The following is an 18014-nucleotide window of genomic DNA, read 5'->3' on the forward strand; positions in this document are numbered from 1 at the left end:
AAAAGTACAGAGCGTGCCCCAGCGACTGGCCGAAAAAGAAGACTCTTCAATCTGAAGCAACCTCAGGCGACTGTGAGCTCTCAGTATTCAAATCTCCAACTATATATACATAAAAACAATAACATTATTGTGTGCTACACATCTACTCTGCTATACAGCCAAACCGGGAAGACCATAACCTCTGTAAAAAGCGCCATCAGCCGAATGAAAGCACATTTTAGATAATTATGCGCAGGACTGTGATTCTCTGATTCATCCTCCTCCCTGAGAAGACGACACAGATTGGTAAACAACACCTTGAGGGAATGTGACCTCTGCAGGAGTGAGAAGGAGAAAAAAGGAAGAGGGAGGTTTGATAGATCAACTGTCTACCTAGCAAATGTTTTATAGCAGCACACAAGGCCAATAAAGCAGAGACTCATATGAGGAAACATTGGTGTGCTCCTCTTTCTGTAAATCTTTGACCTCTTGACACTGTCATGCACGCTGACTTATGGATAAGAGCCTCAAGGGAGGCAAATACATCAAAGAGAGTGCGGACGGGCGGGGGCTTGTAATTCTGCTGGTGGTCTGATGCCATTTCATCTTAAACTGTAACACCTGCACTCTTGATTATTGCACGTGTATGACGCAGGTCTACTGAATGAACACATACACAGCAATGCTGTTATATGTTAATCATTATAAAGTGAAAGACCTCCGGCACACTGTCTTTGGTACTGCTGGTATTTTAATTTACATTTAAACACACAATCACAGAACACAATCACACATATCACAGAAGTCACCAACATATACATAAGTATATATATAAGGCAACTGTTATGCTTTTTCACATAACAGATGAAGGTTATGTAGACAGAAATGTTGTAAAACATGTTGTAAAAATAAATAAAAACCAGGAGTAAGCAAACTGTTCGGCCCACTAATGCACCTGTTAGACATTCAGATGTTTTTTTAATTTATGTGAGGCCATCCCTGTTCTTGCATGGAAGTGCGCTATTCTTCACAGCCAAACCACAGAATTACACAGAACTGCACTACATTACATAATTATCAAATAAAATTTCATTTTCAGTTTCTCTCTACATCCACACTGGCTCTCGCCCACACTGACCGCTCTCCCCGTTTCTGTGCTACTGTCTCTATGTCTCTTTCTTGTGGGTAAAAATTTGGTTAAATATCAACATGACTGATTATGTGAATATTATAATTTGCATATAGTGCCTGTAGGTTTTATATATTTATGCACTGTATTAGTATTTCCAGTACATCACGTCTTGTCTACTTGTATTTCATTATATCTTGATTTAGAATCAAATATAATGTAGCTTTATTTGATTTTATTTTTATTTTTGTGATGTGATGCATGTCTTTGCCATACATAAAGCATGTTGAATTGCATCTAAAACACTAAACAAATAAACTTGCCTTGCTTTGCTTTATTGTTGTCTTTAGTCCGTGGCTACATATAGAGGCATGAACTAAGCCAGTTTGATTCCTGCATAATGGCGATATTGACTTGAGAGATCTTGTGGCAGGTATAAGGAAGGTTTGGGCACCTCCAGTGTGGTTTTATCATTGTTACTAATGTATTTAGTAGAGTTGCTCTAATACCAATAGTAGTATCAGAAATGCCTTTGATACTGCCTAAAATGCTGGATGGGTAATCAGTGAGTAGGCAAGTCCATGCACTGATCCAATAAAATGTGATTCACTAATAAAATTTGAAATAGTTCATATCCAGATAAAAGTGCATTTTCCCCAAAAATGGATCATTTTCCCGCACTCTAAATTAATACGCTACACGGTAAGTTGTGCCGTGTAGCCACTAGGAAATACTGCTCTAGAGCGGTCGAGAAGAATTGATTTCCAGTAAACAGCGTTGCATCAGTTATTATAAAAATGTTAGCAATTTCTTAATATTTTACACTTATAAGTTCCACTTTTAATCATACATTTTAATGACTGACAGTCAAATTAGACAGTAAATAAAAGTTATGTGGAATTCATTATCACTAAGTATTTGTTTATTACAAAGGGTTTAACTGAAGCCATGCCACAAAAAAATAGCATTTATTTCTCATCCATACAGAGTTACAGCTGTCTTTTAATGCAATAGTATCAGATCAGATCTCTGTAGTTGCAAATAATCCTAGACCAGGTATCAGAATTGGTGTCGGGAAGGAAAAAATTGTATTGTAACATCTCTAGTATTTAATCAAATTATCATAAAATCATAACATTGACATAAATTGCTAATAGAAACACTTGTTCACAACAGTCCCAACTGCATTCACTGCATGGGAGGAGGCTGTGAAACCAGGTGTGATGGCATGTGGTGACCCACTCAGATTAACCACTGACATCGGTTTAACCTACATCACAGTGTTGGTTTTTTTAAGAATAAACCAACATCATGAGTCGGCAATAAAAAGAGAGAGAGAGAGAGAGAGAGAAAGGGAGCAGTTCAATATATACCTCAATGGTCAAAATCTATAAGTTCAAATTTACAACAATGCTACACATTCAGGCCCTTGAAAACCCATACAGCCATCACCGTGCACCCTGACACAGACCAGATGGGATCTTCAGCCTAAGCTATCGTCCTCCCTCTCTGTTACCTGTGATCAGGATACACCCAATGATTGTGATGGATGTTGTTTGAGGTGCGCGTGTGTCCTTCTGCACACACTGGGAACACACAATTGTTCATTTCTATTAACCCTTATTTTACTAAGACGCCTCCGAGGATTTGATAGAAACCTGGCAAAAGGCTTTTCGTTCTAAAATTACAAACAGCAGGAGGGCTGCCAAGGTGTTGCGGTTCGGAGAGGAGAACTTTAAGCAGAGCTGGTGCCAAAACAAAATCTTTGCTGCCTTAAAAACCTCATAAAAAGACTCTCTTGGAAATGTATAATTCACCCAACAGCTGACCTGTGTGTGAGTTCTTAAAAACTCCTTGTCAAGAATAAAAGGGCATAGAAAAATCAAACAACCAATGAATCACCTCTACCGAGATTCGGTGATTCAAGGTAATGTTTACAGGCGAAATAACTCAGGTGGCCCACATTCAGCTCCCTTTGAAGACAGGATCCTTTGTTCCTGCAGCTGTTTGCAGTGAAACACTGAAATACGTAGCACAAAATATGAGATGTTCCTTAAGATCACTGACTGTAAACAACTGTTATCTGGTACCCAGTGGAGCCGACTACAAGGCGACTGCTGGAGGTGTTTCACAACTGTGTGAAATGAGTCCAAAGTTATGAAATGAGCGTAGATTAGAATGGATGATAATATATTATTGTAAAAATACCAAACAGGGACCTGGCAAGACTTCTCAAAATCTTGCATTATGGGCAGCAAAACAACTGCTGGAAAAAAAATCTAAAAGGTATGAACTGTATTTATGAAGGATTTTCATCGGCGTGTGTATGTATAGGTGTGCTACAGTTATTGGATCACGAAATGTGTCCATATTTTTCAGTACCACATTTTTCCAAACAATAGCGTGGGGTTTAGGAAAGTGATTTTAAAGATGTCAAGCACTGACCTTAACTGAGTTACATGGCCCAAACAGTACAACCCAGAGAACAATACAGCACTTTGCAGGGAAGGATTTGTACTTAGCATAGTACATAACAGAAATTTAGTAAATGAAGACTACAATTTTTTGAGCAATGTTAACACAAGAGAATAAGAATAAATCTCCTCACTCAAGAATAAGATATTTAAAGAGGAATACTATGTCAATTTTTATGTTGTCATTTGAACATTTTTACGTTGCCATTTGAACATCCAGTTTGCAGGGTTTGGTTGCAGGGTAGCCATTTCTGTCTGGAGAGGGTATTGTCCACGGAAATTGCCATGTTGCATTGCCATGTCTCTACAGTAGCCAAGAGCGGACAAACCAAACACTGTCTCAAGACAGGGCCATTCATGTTTTTGCGTTTTCACATCAAACACAATAGTTTGCAGCTGTTACAAGAGCATCGGAAAAACACAGACTTCTTAAGGTGAAACTTCTTCATCCAGTTTTTTAACCATACAAATCACTGGGTGCATTTGTTTTGGAGAAGAAGAGACCACTGCAGGTAATTTGGCTTCCAGTTAAAACCCTCCAATAATGATCACTGAAGGAACTCTAACTGGGAGAGGTTTCAGCTAGTTGTAATCTGCTATCCTTGCTGCCAGATGCCACTAAATCCCCCTGACTCTTACAAACTGTTTCTTTAAAGCCTCTGGGAACGCAAATCACCAAAAACTTTCTTCATATATAATTTGGGGTGTTACATGCCTCATAAAAAGCATAAAAAATGTTAGACATATCTCATCTTGTGTCGCACATGCTACGTTATGCTAACTGTATGCGAAAGTAATATCAATAACAAAGCATTTTGTAAACTCGCCATTCAGTGACAGCGTGAAATTAAGTATATTGAAAATCTTCTGATTCTGAAAGTTCAGAGGGTGCGTTTGGAAACACTCATGCTTAGTGTGATCGTGTAAAATGTGATCTGCCACGGCCACACAGTCTTGAGAAATGCTATTCTCCTCAAAAGTAGCTGTTTTAAACTTTTTTTCTTTTAATAGTTGGGGACATTTATTTTCATTAAGATTTTTGTATAAACTTATTGAGACACTCAACTTTGATATAATATGTGCATTTGTACAATTTCAAGTCATGTTTCCCGAGACTTTACAAGCTCAGCGATTGATAGCCCCCTGCCTTAACATACTATGATAACTGAAAAAAGGCCTACTATACCAAACTTTAGCTGCATCGTACCCAACTGTACGAAAGACCAACACGATAGTGGATCAAAGAAGTTAAACTATACAATGATAATAACATAATTGCTGCATTGGAAGATTCTACCTGTAACAATGCATTCCTGTCTGCTGTATCTTCTGGAAGTCACAAGCTCCAGTTGTTTTCTATACATCCATCAAGAACAACTTGCAGGGACATGCCACTGCACTCACTGATGTAATATATCATACTGATCTACATGTGCACTGCAGGTTTTGTTTTTGTTTGTTTTTTTTTTTTTGCTTTGTCAGACAGGTAGCAAGTTATGAGAGAAGAAGGGAACAAATAAAGTGAGATACAACAGTAGAGTTTAAGAGTAGTCAGGTGGCCTTGTGGATGTAGGCTGGTCTCAAAGAGTGTGAGTGTGAACGCAGTCTTTGAAATTTTCTGCTCAATCATACAGCACTGGAGTGATAAGTTCACAGGCCATAAATAGCAAGTACGCTTAGTTATCCTTTAGATATGGAATATTTTCAAACTACCGTAAAAAGGATGAAAACTTCTCCCTGGAAACTATAAACAGAGAGCACTGTGTGACTGACTTCTGCAGTCTGCTGCACAGCCTTTGATCAAAGGAAACTGGATTTACAGTGGTAAGAGCCATGTCATTATTATGCAGCATAAACTTCACTGTTAAGATCTGTATTCAAATCCGATCTCCTCTCAAACAGAAGATGACATGCAGGATTTCCCCATTGAGCAGCAAACAGTGGGCAGTGCTCTGCTCAGCACAGGCTGCTGTTACAGGTGGGTAAGCAGCAGAACAACCAGGGTAAGACACTTGAGCAGAGATTCTCAACTCGCTTTGTTTGAGGGGCACTTCTGCAAAATGACAGGAGGCCAGGGTCAGCAGCCCCATATATGTTTCTAGGTTTCAGTTTGTTTCTAGATTTCAGGCTGTTTCAAGGATTTTAGGACATTTCTAAGATTTAAAGTCATTAGGGGTTTAACTAGGACCTTTAAAAAATGTATAAACAAGCTCTATTTTGTTGCTGTTTTATGCACTCTGGAATTGAGGGCCAGATTTGGCGCGTGCCGTTAATTTAGTATCACTGCATTAAAGCATCATTTCAGATTTTCCCCGGTAATAATTATTCCATTAGTTCCAGATGGGAGGCAACCAGAGCAAATGATGCCCAGAATATGTGCAGTGCAGCCATGCTCTGCTGCTCTTGCACGGCAGATCCATCATGCTGATACTCGACGTGTCATTTCCTGAGGGCTGGGGAATACAGCAGCAACACAGGGGATCTCTATGAAAGAGAGACGACACGCCGAGACATCATCACCTCCCCATTCAATGTACACACTCGACCGCGCGCACACACGCACACACACACGCACACACACACACACACACACACACACACACACAAATGTCGACAATGCACAAATCCTGAGCACTGTGCACACATCGTATGACAGCTGGACAGCATGTATTAATTCTCATTTAATGAACACGTTTTAAACATGTTGCACAAAGCAAACCAGTGGCACTCACAACTACTGCAACGCTCGTATAAAAAATGTGTGTGACCGCCCTGCCAAAATACTCCCCATGCAGCTCATTCTAAACAAATCTCCAGCCAAGGCAACTTCCGATTTGCAGCACAACTACTCGAAATTCAAAGCTCGTCCAGGCTAACTAGCTGGCTAGCTCTGCTCCCAAACAAAGCTCCCATTGTCTGGAACTTGTAGTCTTACCGTTTTCTCTTGGCCCTCACAACTATGATTAACTCAGGTACGAAAAACTACAAATCCGAAGTCTGCACAGCGCTGTGAGCATGCGCAATGGAGCCTTAATGATCAGGAAGGTTGGAGAATATTTAGTAGTTAATGGTTTGTTGCGGGCAGCGGCATATTTGACGCTTCATATCTACTCTGTTGAATGGCCGGAGGTGGGAGTGAAGCGTTGAGCCGGTGTGAGCGGCTTCAGGTGGGACTCAGCCTCACAGCTGAGCCGTAGTAAGGAGCCTGCTCTCTGCATTGACTGAAGTTGGTCAGCTCGGCTGCCTTTCGGTGTTTGCGCTGCTCGCTAACGTTTAGTTCACTTTTCAGCCCACACTGTTCAACTAAAACTGTTCAGAGAAAATCGAAAAAGACACACATCTTACCTCACACTGCACTGGTGTTTCCGCTTGGCTCCTATTCCGTTAAAATACACCTCCAGACATTGTGGAAACACTCATAGCTGACGGTCTTCAGCCTGCTCTCCGACCGATACGTTGCCAAATGTTCAACCGAAACCACGGCGAAGCTGCGCCCGCCCGCACTCTCACTGCGCCTGCGCAGCTCCGGTTGGCGCAGCCTACTGATAGTAACACACAGAGGGCTGCACGAGACTACCTCTGGGACTGTGGACACACACATAGTTTTAATGAACACCTGAGAAAATAGCGGTTCATATCATAAAGAAAATAAATCTGACTGCAAACACACATATTAATAACACTGGGGACGCATTCTCTATATTTATCATGCTGCATGATCTGATTTTGATTATGCATCGCACACAAATTAGTCAATAGCACAACCTTGTGGTGGCTAAACAAAATCAGTCATATGATACAGAATCAGTACTAGCATCAGTATTAATGGGCAAGTAGATTAGATTACATTCATTCATTTCTATTTGCACAAGTATTGGACAGTATGAGCACATTGGAATTTTTGTGTGTATTTCTCAAGGTCAACTAGTCAGCTAAAGAAAGGTAGCATGAAAATAGAAGATATACGTTTTCGGTTATTTTTTAAAAGGTGCTCACTATAAATTACATAAAATTACACACTGTACGAAAGCATAAGTAGCCTACATAGAATAATTTGTGAATATCTCCCAAAGTTAACTTGTAAGAAAAAAAGGCAAGAAAGATAGTTTAAAAAGAATTATACTGAGAATAAACACTATTACAAGGCAAGAAAATAAGCAAGCAAATTTTATTTATATAGCACCTTTCACAGACACCAGTCACAAAGTGCTTCACAAACACACACACACACACAAACCAAATACGTCAAAATAAAAAGAAAGATATAATACAAAGTGAGAGTAGGTAAAGCACAGGATTAAAACACTGTATGCACTCACTATCAATTATTGCACAATAAATATTATAAAAAATATGTCACTGATAAATTGCACAAGACAATGGACTATGTGCAAACATACAATGAATTTGTTTACTTACATAGAAACAGAAACATGAATATACTATCATAGTAACAGAAACATGAACATTATATTACATATATATATATATATACACAGACGTTGGTGATATATATAGAGAGAGAGAAAGAGAGAGAGCGAGAGAGAGTTATAGTTATAAAGTAACAATGAACAAAAACATACAATGTCTACATACAAATCAAACTTGTATAAACTTGAGATGACTTTGCAAACCTGCTGCAGCTGTTTGCTGTTTGTTTACTAAACATATGGCTTATCATGTCGCCAAGATACTGGAGAGGTACCTGGTCAATAAGTCTAACTCCCAGGATAATGGATGGCAGGTCAGCATTTCATCTCAAGTGTCCAGTCCAGGGGACAAGAGCATGGTTGAGGAGTTAGAGTTCAGACCTCCAAAGTTGTGTGAGCTCAGTGTTGCCCATCAACACTGAAAAAGCAGTTTTTGCTGGGAGTGAAGACCTTTCTCACTGTGTTTTTTGTTAAACTGCTGGACCACATTGCCCACTCCACCCAGCAATCAGTGCTGGACTTGGACGTTGATGGGATTTTGAAGAATTTGAGGAGGAGAGAAAAGTTTCACTCTCCCACAAACTGTTGGAGACCTCCACATTACTATCTCGACAAGCTTTGTCCAGAGTTTGGATCTGCATACTGCTGCAGGGTGCCATCATGTCTGAAGATATGGCATTCAAGAAGGCGATTGCCAGAAAAGTGAAAGGGCAGCTGAAGAAGGCTACAAGAAATCCCTCCAGCTTTGTTACAAATGTGAGGAGTTTTTTTCAGAAAAAAAAAATAGCCCAAGCCTGCAATGTCGACACATTGGTGTCCCACAGTGAAGTCGCTGACCTGCAGAATGGACCCTCGCCCCTACATCAGAAGAAACAGAAGTGCCCTGCCATCATCAGGATATTCTCTGCTGTGGCCATGACTCTGAGGATGAGCAGTCAACAATCAATCTTTCCCTACAATCTTTTCTTCTTCACTACCTTCATCTCGGAAAAACAATCAGTGGATTTCTCTTAGTGATGATAAGGATTTGTTTTTCAAGACAAATGTACATTCTCAATAAAAGGGTTGTGTAAGTTCAAGGGTTGTGGAGTTCTTTTTAAAGTGGAGCTTTGTTGACTCTTTGATGTCCTGAAAGGGCCACTGGGCTGATATGGTTAAACAAACACTTTTTTTTTGAGAGTGGGGGCAGCACGATGGCTCAGTGTCCTCACAGGAGGAAGGTTGAGGATTCTGTTTACATCCTCGGCCCTCTCTATTTGCGTGTTCTCCCCATGTTGACGTTAGGTTTTTCGGGGTGCTCCGGTTTCCTCCCACATTCCAAAAACATGCAGCTCAGTTGGAAAACTTTCTCTAGAAAGGCTGGTTACGTTAAAAATAAAAGAGTTGGCTGGTCTCCAGAAAACTCTGATTCAACCACTATGATCACAAATAACCATCACTGTTTCTTCACACTCTTTATCACATTTGGACATACACAATTTGAGCTTATAGGCATCTGTGTGTTATGTATGAACCAGAGGACAATGTTTATAATGGGATGGCAGCCACTAGAGTGATTTTTCCCAAACAAACAAAATTATAATTGGAAAAAGGTGGCCAAAGGAGACAAAAAAAATATGAGAACTAGTTATGACCAATGGTGCAATGTAATTAAGTACATCTACTGTAATTCAGAAAAAAAATAGGTACTTTTGCTTTGACTATTTTAATCTCATGCCACTCTCTGCTTCTACTCCACTATGTCTCAGAGAAAAATATCATACTTTTTACTCAACTCCAATTATTTGATAAATTAAGCAACAAAAAAAAAAAAAAAAAAAAAAAATCACACAAACCATATGAAAATATACAAGTGAGGTGAAACAATTAGTCAGCTGATTAAAGAATTAATTGGCAACTATTTTGGTAATTGTTTAAGTTGCTCTTCTTGATTCTCATGGTTGATTTCTTGCATTCTGGCAAATTTTTATGCACCAATTTGTGCCTTTTTTTGCATTGATTAAAGTTTAGCTTATATGTTTTTATGATGGGGGACAAATGCACATGTTTTAAGTACTGAAGGAACAGTGTCCCCTGCATCAAGATGCATACAATTATGTTCTTAAATATGATGACTTGTTGATTTTCCTTTTAATTAAACTGGTTTAAAACTGTATGCATTTTTACTTTTAATATTTAATTACAAGCACATTAAACACTGAACAACCAATGCATACGTTGTGTTTCACTCATTAGGCACCAGGGGTCAGTATAGCTGAAAAATTGAATACAATACTGTATTTATTGTATTCTACAATGCAATGGAATTCAGACACATTATTATTTTGTTTGTTTAAAATAATAATTATTTTGGTATTCTTTTTGGAATGAACATTTTGTTTTATATAGACTGACCGAACAACATCTGGTGTCAGTGTGCACAGGCGCCTCAACCATATCATTTAATGTCTTTTTCTCAGGAAAAAACAATCTTATGCAGTGTTAAGACAAAATATGACAATATTTTTCTTGCTTTATCTTCTCCTTGCAAAACAATAGCATTTTTGCAGATATTTGCTAATTCTAGACATGAAAAGAGTAATCGTAATTACTTAGTGTACAAAGAATCTCAGATTCACTGTTCCTTACCTACTTAAAGATGTTGCTCTCTTGTTGACCTTTGACCCTTGACCATATGAGGGGATACAAGAAGCTATATTTTCTAGTAAGAGTAGCCTAAATTAACTCTATAATTGGATCAAGCTATTGCAATTAAGTCTATGTATTGGCAGATAAATAATCATTCTTATTTTTTTGCTAATTATTTCGTTACATGAGCTGCCAGAATGATTTAGGTCAGCAGGAGACTCAATAGGAACTACATTACCCACAATGCAACAGCGCACCCTCACCACCAGCACAGTATAGCCTCGTTCCAACAGACTGTACCGTCCTCCGCTCCGCCCTGCACGGTGAGCTGCACACAGATCTACACACACGTGACGGGCAGTGAGTGCGCAGACAATCCACGCGCCCCAACCATCCCCATGTTTTGCAGATCGGTGACAGAAGAAACACTTGTTCCCACGTATGTGGACTGCGCCCCGGTGTATCTGGATGCAAAGTCAGCCCACAGACTGACAGCTCGGTGCTCTAAATGTCACGTCTCTTTGGGGAGGAAAAGGCTGTTTGAATACGACGGAGCTCCGGACAGCTGGATGAGCAGCCCGGACAAGGACTCCCGGGAGCGTTTTCGGTCTGTCGCCAAATTGGGTTGCTGACCTGGATGGTCCCTCTTTACTCGGATGCAACCACACGCCCATGCAACGATGTCGGTGGATGTTGCTGCCCTCCGTGTGCAGGTTAGGTTACAGTAAAGGCGAAATGTTTACGTATTAAAATAAAGCTGTTTTGGGGCGGAAGACGCAGGCAGGAACTGGATACGCACAATATTTTACGCGCAGAAGAAATTATTATTACTATAGTATTATGGGGAGCCGATCTATTTATAAGGCAAATATGGAGCCTTATTTCATCTCGTCTACTCGGATCAGAGATATGCTGCAATGACTCCATGCAAACCTTCACTGACAATATTTTCCACCTTGTTGCCGCCGTGTGATGGTTTCTGTCTTTCCTAAAGGACTCGTTGACATTTAAAACCCTCGCCACTATTGATCGATGGTGTGAAACTACAATGCGCGCTCTCGCGGCTGCAGGATAATAATGATAGACGCTGGCATCTCTTTACTGTCTTCAGAGACTTTGTTTTCTCACCGAGGACTCGTCACCATCACAAATGTAGCCCGACTGAACCAGGCCGCTGCACAGAGACGGAGGCGGGTTTGTTGTGCTCAGACTTGGCTGGATGCTGAACATGGTGCCACTTTACAGCTCTGTCTGTGTTGAATACCTGCCGCCCCGCTGTCGGCTTGTTTCTCTAATTCCCCAGCTGTCTTAAAATGGACTGGGCCCTTTTGATAAAAGCTATTCTTGAACCGGCTCGTGAGTTGGGGGCATGCATGTAGGATTTAGCCTGGACCGGCTTGTCGGGATGTAGGGCGAATATCTGCGGATATTTCCACATAGAGGAGAAACAGCCCGTGTTCATGGAGCGATGGCCGGCGGGGGAGGTGCATGTACACTGGGCTGGATGAGAAATAATGAGGACCCCTGCTCAGAGGATTTTAAACACAGACTGTGGGTTTCATTGGCAGCCTAAATACTATTAAACGCTAAAATTGTGGTTTTATTATTATTCTGACTATAGCGCCTAAAGTCACCAGCTCTCAATGGGTTGATATTAGGATGCAAAACTCTAAATCATAAGCCAAATTTTGCTTTTGTTAAGCTTAAATGTAACTGTTTATGAATTATAGCAATTGAGAGGTCAGAATTTACTCATTAATCAGGAACTCATCAGATTGAAGGCATATTTCTAAATTTCTGTCTGTTTCTTAGATAAACTCACATTCTCCTGTGTGGCAGCTTTCCAAAAGACACAATAGTGGAAACAATCAATCAGGTTTCGGGGGGTTATACTCATGGATCTGCTCTGCTGAGTGTCATTGTGTGACCTGATGTACATTGTCCCGCCGTGAACTTGCCTTTGGGAATACATGTTACTTACACACAGCGTAGCAACAGCACAGCAGCAACCGGTGACAGGATTTGGCACAGTTTCAACAGCGAGATGTGGTGATGGGGGAGAGCAGTTGCGGGGGCTCTCTGATCCTCTGATCCCCTCTCCCTCCCACCGGTGGTCGAGGACCCCTTGTCTCTGTCAATGGGCCCTGTATGGATTTTGTGCCTGAGTTGACACAGGGTAGGCCTACAGCGTCACACAGCAGTCAGGCCGCCATGAACCCATACGGCAGAGTGAGTAGCACAGCAGCCCCCCTGTCCTGCACCAGCTGTGGGGACTGCTGCTCCCCGCCTCCCCCTTGCCTAATCCCACCCTCTTCTACTACCTCTACCTCCATGCCTCCAAACATGACCCCTCCGCCGCCGATGTGTCCGGCCCCAATGGTGCAGGTGGAGAACGGCAGCAGCTGGAACTCCTCCACCATCTCCTCCTCCCCGGACTCTCACCCTGGTCACTGCTGTGGCGCCAATAACCCCAACCCCTACTGGACAGCGGTGTTCGACTACGAAGCCACAGCAGACGAGGAGTTAACCCTGCGGCGTGGGGACCTCCTTGAGGTTCTCTCCAAAGACTCCAAAGTGTCTGGGGATGAGGGTTGGTGGACAGGCAAGATCCAGGACAAGGTGGGTATCTTTCCGTGCAACTATGTCACCAGGGGGGACACTGCCAACTACCAGCAGCTGACCGCAGGAGGGCTGGTGGCGGGCGGGGTGGGTGAGTGCCCCTTAGAAATAGACTTCTCAGAACTGCTCCTGGAGGAGGTGATTGGAGCCGGTGGGTTTGGGAAGGTGTACAAAGGAATATGGCGGGATGAAGAAGTAGCAGTAAAGGCTGCCAGGCAAGACCCGGATGAGGATATTAGTGCCACAGCAGAGAGCGTGCGGCAGGAGGCCAGGCTGTTCTGGATGCTCCGGCACCCCAACATAATCGCTCTGCGTGGGGTCTGCCTGCGGGAGCCCAACCTGTGCTTGGTGATGGAGTATGCTAGAGGGGGAGCTCTGAATCGAGCGCTTGCTGGAAAGAAGGTTCCCCCGAGGGTTCTGGTGAACTGGGCGGTCCAGATTGCCACCGGGATGGACTACCTGCATAACCAGGCCTTTGTACCCATCATCCACAGAGACCTCAAGTCCAGCAACAGTAAGTACTGCAAACAAATGAGACATATCATCAGTGAGGCTTTTCCCCTTCATATCATGTACCCCAGTGATACTCAACTTACGGCCCACGGGGCAAATCTGACCCCCAACAAGGTTTTGAGTGGCCCCCCAATCAATTTTCTAATTCACAATAAGTATACACTTGAATTGTTATTGTACTTTTAGTGGACATAAGGTGCCAGAATGCATAAAACATTAAAATAGAGCTTGTTTATCAAAAAAGTCCCCTGGATCCCATCCAACAGAGGTCCTAGCTAAGCAACTTATGTCCTTAAATTCTAGAAATGTTTCAAGGTCTTAGAAATTCCCTGAAATCCTAGAAATGTCCTTAAATACTAGAAATGTCCCAGAATCTTAACAATGTCCTGAAATCCTAGAAATGTCCCAAAATTCTAGAAACATGTATGGGGCTGCTGTGACTGGCCCCTGGCCTCCTGTCATTTCGCAAAAGTTGCCCCTAAGCAAAGCAAGTTGAGTATCCCTGATGTACCCTAAAATGGACATAAGATAACACGTGCTATTCATGGGGTTACAGGAGATCGTAACCCTGTTATCACATGATCGAAATGTGGCTGTAGGTGTCAGGATATGAGGAGACCTTGCACTAAAATCCTCTTTGTTGTTGAGTTGCGAAGGTCAATAACAAACCTTAAAGCCATATGTATCATCTAACGCACAGCTGAGAGGCTCAGTGAGGACGTGGGATCAAACACCAGGCACACCAGGCAGCTTATAGACTCAAATACAATAAAAAGTGGCAAACGAAATCTGCAAAACACAGCTGTGTACTGTATTAGCTATACTCCAAGTGCACCTTACAAAAACTAATGCAGTCCGATACAACAGTCCTTGAGTAAATTCTAATTGTAATGATTTAAACGAGTTGAGTAGTTTGCGCTGCTGTTGAATTATTTTGCATACACTGAAACCATGTTTGTAGTCTGTACTCATTGATATAGGGTATACAAACTAGAATAATGGAAATATTACATTAAAACCATTATGTGTGGTTAAGAGCTCCAGATAAAACCATTTAGTGGATGTTAAGCTAACTGTCTCCTGGCTTCAGCTTCCTACTTACCATACAGACAGAATGTCATCAGTTCTCTTATTTCTCATAATCATCCTTTAAAATACCAAAAATCTGTCGTATACAGCAGAGATAAATTATATTACAGTATTTAAGAACACAACAGGAAACTCAAACAAGAGGAATACTTTATACTAGTAACATATATAACTGATAAAAAAGAAAAACAAACATATGTGTATGTGTTGCTGAGTTGATGAACTGTCCCACATCTGATATTGACATATTATGAACTCATCTATTAGTTCCTCTGACTGGCCTGCATAAAATCCACTGGGACAAATAAATAGATAGTTACAGATGTATAAACATTTGACCTTTGTCATAATAATTTCTTGACATTATGTTAATTTAAAATCACATTTCTGTAGAGTTTTTTTTTTTCGGGAGCTGCTGGAGGAGAAACTTAAATTGAACTCGGCAGGGAGGCCTAAGTCCTGGAGAGCCGGTCTCCTTCTGCCATCTTTTCCCTGTCATCTCTCTCTGCACCTCCTCCTGCTCTCCATCCTCCTCCTCCTCCACCTCCTCCTCCTCCTCCTCCTCCTCCTCCTCCTCTTTCCTCCCCTCCTCAAGGAGAGCTGTTCTGCTCTGCAACTCACTGAGCTATTTTTGGTCCTTTGTGCTACTTGCTGTTTAAAGACGCAGTTGCAGTTGTTGGTGCATCAAAGAAATAACACACTGCGAGCATCTAAGTGCATTTTGTGTGTGTGTGCGTGAGTGTGTGCGTACATGCAGGTCAGCCGGAGTGTGTGTTTATCTATAGTGACATGAGTGATGGGGGGAGGGAGTGTACAAATATGGGTGGAGTGTGCAGGATGCTGACTAAAGGCCTTTTAAAGACAGGCAAAAAGTAAATGTAGTTTAAATACACTCGTTGCTGATCTGCAGAAACGTCTCCTAATCTCCAATCCCTCTCGAGTCTCACTTTTAAAGTCCCGTCTCTCTGCTCTCCCTCTTTCCTGTGTGGCTCAGTAACAGTAACGACGGGGGATCAGATGCGTATTGGACAGCGGGGCCTTGGCAACAACACCACAACGCTGCCTTTCCATGGTGACATGGGCACTGCTTCTGTGTCACTGAGTCATACAGCTGCTAGCCGCTGTCAGCTGCTGCGCAAAATGTCAGTCCCCCAATTTAGAGTATTGTCTGTGTGAAAACAACAACTGTAGAAATGCAGGAATGTCTCATAAAGGGCTTGGACCCTGTTTATTCTAACCCGAATAATAATGCGTGGGTGCTAATCGTTAAGTATGTGATTAGACTGTGAGTCACACCCGGCACTGAAGGATATTTGCATTAGCCTGGTGATGCCCAGAAGGGTGAAGCATGGAAAGAAAAAGAGAGAGGGTGGAAAAGATCAGGTTGTGGAGGGAGAATAAGAGAGTGGAGATGTATGAAGCGAGAGAGGAGACTGATGGGAAAGAACAAGAGAAGGAGAGCGCGGGGGATAAACAGCGGTTCATCTCAGTTTAGGGTTACACCTCAGCTCATTGTCCAGGTGCGCTGGTCTCAGGTGTCCTCTTTAAACCGCCGACCACTTGGCATCACTGCGGTGATAGAGCAGCTAAGGCCCCCGAGCCTCTCCTCTGTCTCCCCGTCAGCCGCCTCCTGCGCTCAGTAAACGCACAGAAGAACTCATCAAGGCAAAACGTGACAGTGCTCATGTGTGTTTGAAGCTTTACAGACATTTTACAACACAGGGGTTTTATTTTTAACTCACTCCGATACTTTCATCTAATTTTATCCCAGAAAAGATTTTTTGTTCTCGTGCATGTGTGAGTGTTTCAACCTGCTGAGTGTTGCTGTCGGTCGAGGCTCACAGTGACTGAGTGAGTCTGTGTAACAGCGATAATCTGATTACCATGACCTCCTTAGAGTGATGTCACAGCATGTTTGTGGGTTGGCAGGTCATGACCCCCCTGGTCATGCCTTACCTGTCACTCTGATCCTGGATCAGCCTCTACTCTCTCGAAGCAGAGGGCACCAGTCCTCTTTGATTGGCCTGATTGACAAGCGGGATTAAAAACAATGGAAAGATTAAGAGTGTTCTTGATCTCTATAGACATCAGTGTATTGATATAATATTATTATACGAGACAGGGGCAAGGGCCATTCTGTTGATTATTTTCTTGATTATTCAGTTAACTGTATGGTCTATAAAATGTAAAAAAGCACAAAAGTGACATATTAAAATAGGGCTGCAGGATTTGCAAAAAAATAGAAGCAATTATTTTGACAAATATCAAGTCATGCTTATAGTGGGAATGGTAATTTTTGCAATTCATTTTTTTTTCACTAAAAAGATGATCAAAATGATAATGATGGTGTTTGGTCTGTGAGTGTGAGCTTAAAGCTTTTGTGTCTTAAAAAAATTATTGCTTACAAGTGGCCAAATGAATCTACAGAACGTCATCACGCCAAACAGGGCTTTACAGCCTCGTTGTTGTGGCTGCGTTAAATTATGCAACTGTAGTGTAGTTCATTTATAGCCTAATGTTAGCTTTTACTTCTGGTGATTACATTTAGGCTTCAAAAATCATAAAAGTGGTGTTCATTTGTAAAGATCGTCTTGCTGAACAAAACGTGTAAGCATCACAAGCTTTTGTTTGGCACAGGGCTTATTTTCTGCCGTAATCCAAAATCCAGTGGAAGAATCCCATAGGCTTTTTTGGCAAAAAATCCAGGGTAAATATAATATAATAGAATCTAATACAATACAATACAATATGAATATAAAAGAAGGGAAGTCTGGGTCCTAATAAGGTAAATAAAGAAAAGGGACAGAAAGCAGACAGACACAATAACTTTAAAAAATTCAAAGGGTAAGATCGTCATGTATCAGAGAGGAAAGGCAGACAGCCCACAGAGACTGCACATCCACAGGGCTCAGAGTTTGGTTCTAAGCCCCTGCCTACACATAGCGTTACTGGCTTGAAAGAGGTCACGTGAGAAGAGATGCGTAAAAACGAATGGTTCTTGGGAAATGAATTAAAATGAGACAAAACAGACTAAAATGAACTACTACGGTAATTTTAAGCATCACAATGTGGTGGCATTATTGTACATTATGTCCCTGTTGGCGTTACTGGTCGCACAGAAGGCAAAATGATCATACAAATACAGTAATTATT

At 41.6% G+C, this 18014-nt stretch overlaps 2 protein-coding genes across 2 annotated transcripts in view; one reads left to right on the forward strand and one right to left on the reverse strand.

Annotated features, from left to right (window-relative positions):
• Nucleotides 1-7025, reverse strand: part of sipa1l3 (signal-induced proliferation-associated 1 like 3) — a 92951-nt gene extending 85926 nt beyond the window's left edge. Inside the window, exon 1 of the mRNA XM_042486354.1 lies at nt 6928-7025. The gene's annotated coding sequence lies outside the window, so the exon portion shown is untranslated. The remainder of the gene's footprint in view (nt 1-6927) is intronic.
• Nucleotides 7026-10436: 3411 nt separating this feature from the next.
• map3k10 (mitogen-activated protein kinase kinase kinase 10) overlaps nt 10437-18014 on the forward strand; it is a 40857-nt gene continuing 33279 nt past the window's right edge. The window contains 1 exon segment of the mRNA XM_042486758.1: nt 10437-13773. Within this exon segment, the coding sequence (XP_042342692.1) occupies nt 12789-13773 (985 nt within the window). The 5' untranslated portion in view covers nt 10437-12788.

This window comes from Plectropomus leopardus, chromosome 5 (genome assembly GCF_008729295.1).
Source record: "Plectropomus leopardus isolate mb chromosome 5, YSFRI_Pleo_2.0, whole genome shotgun sequence".
Taxonomy (NCBI): domain Eukaryota; kingdom Metazoa; phylum Chordata; class Actinopteri; order Perciformes; family Serranidae; genus Plectropomus; species Plectropomus leopardus.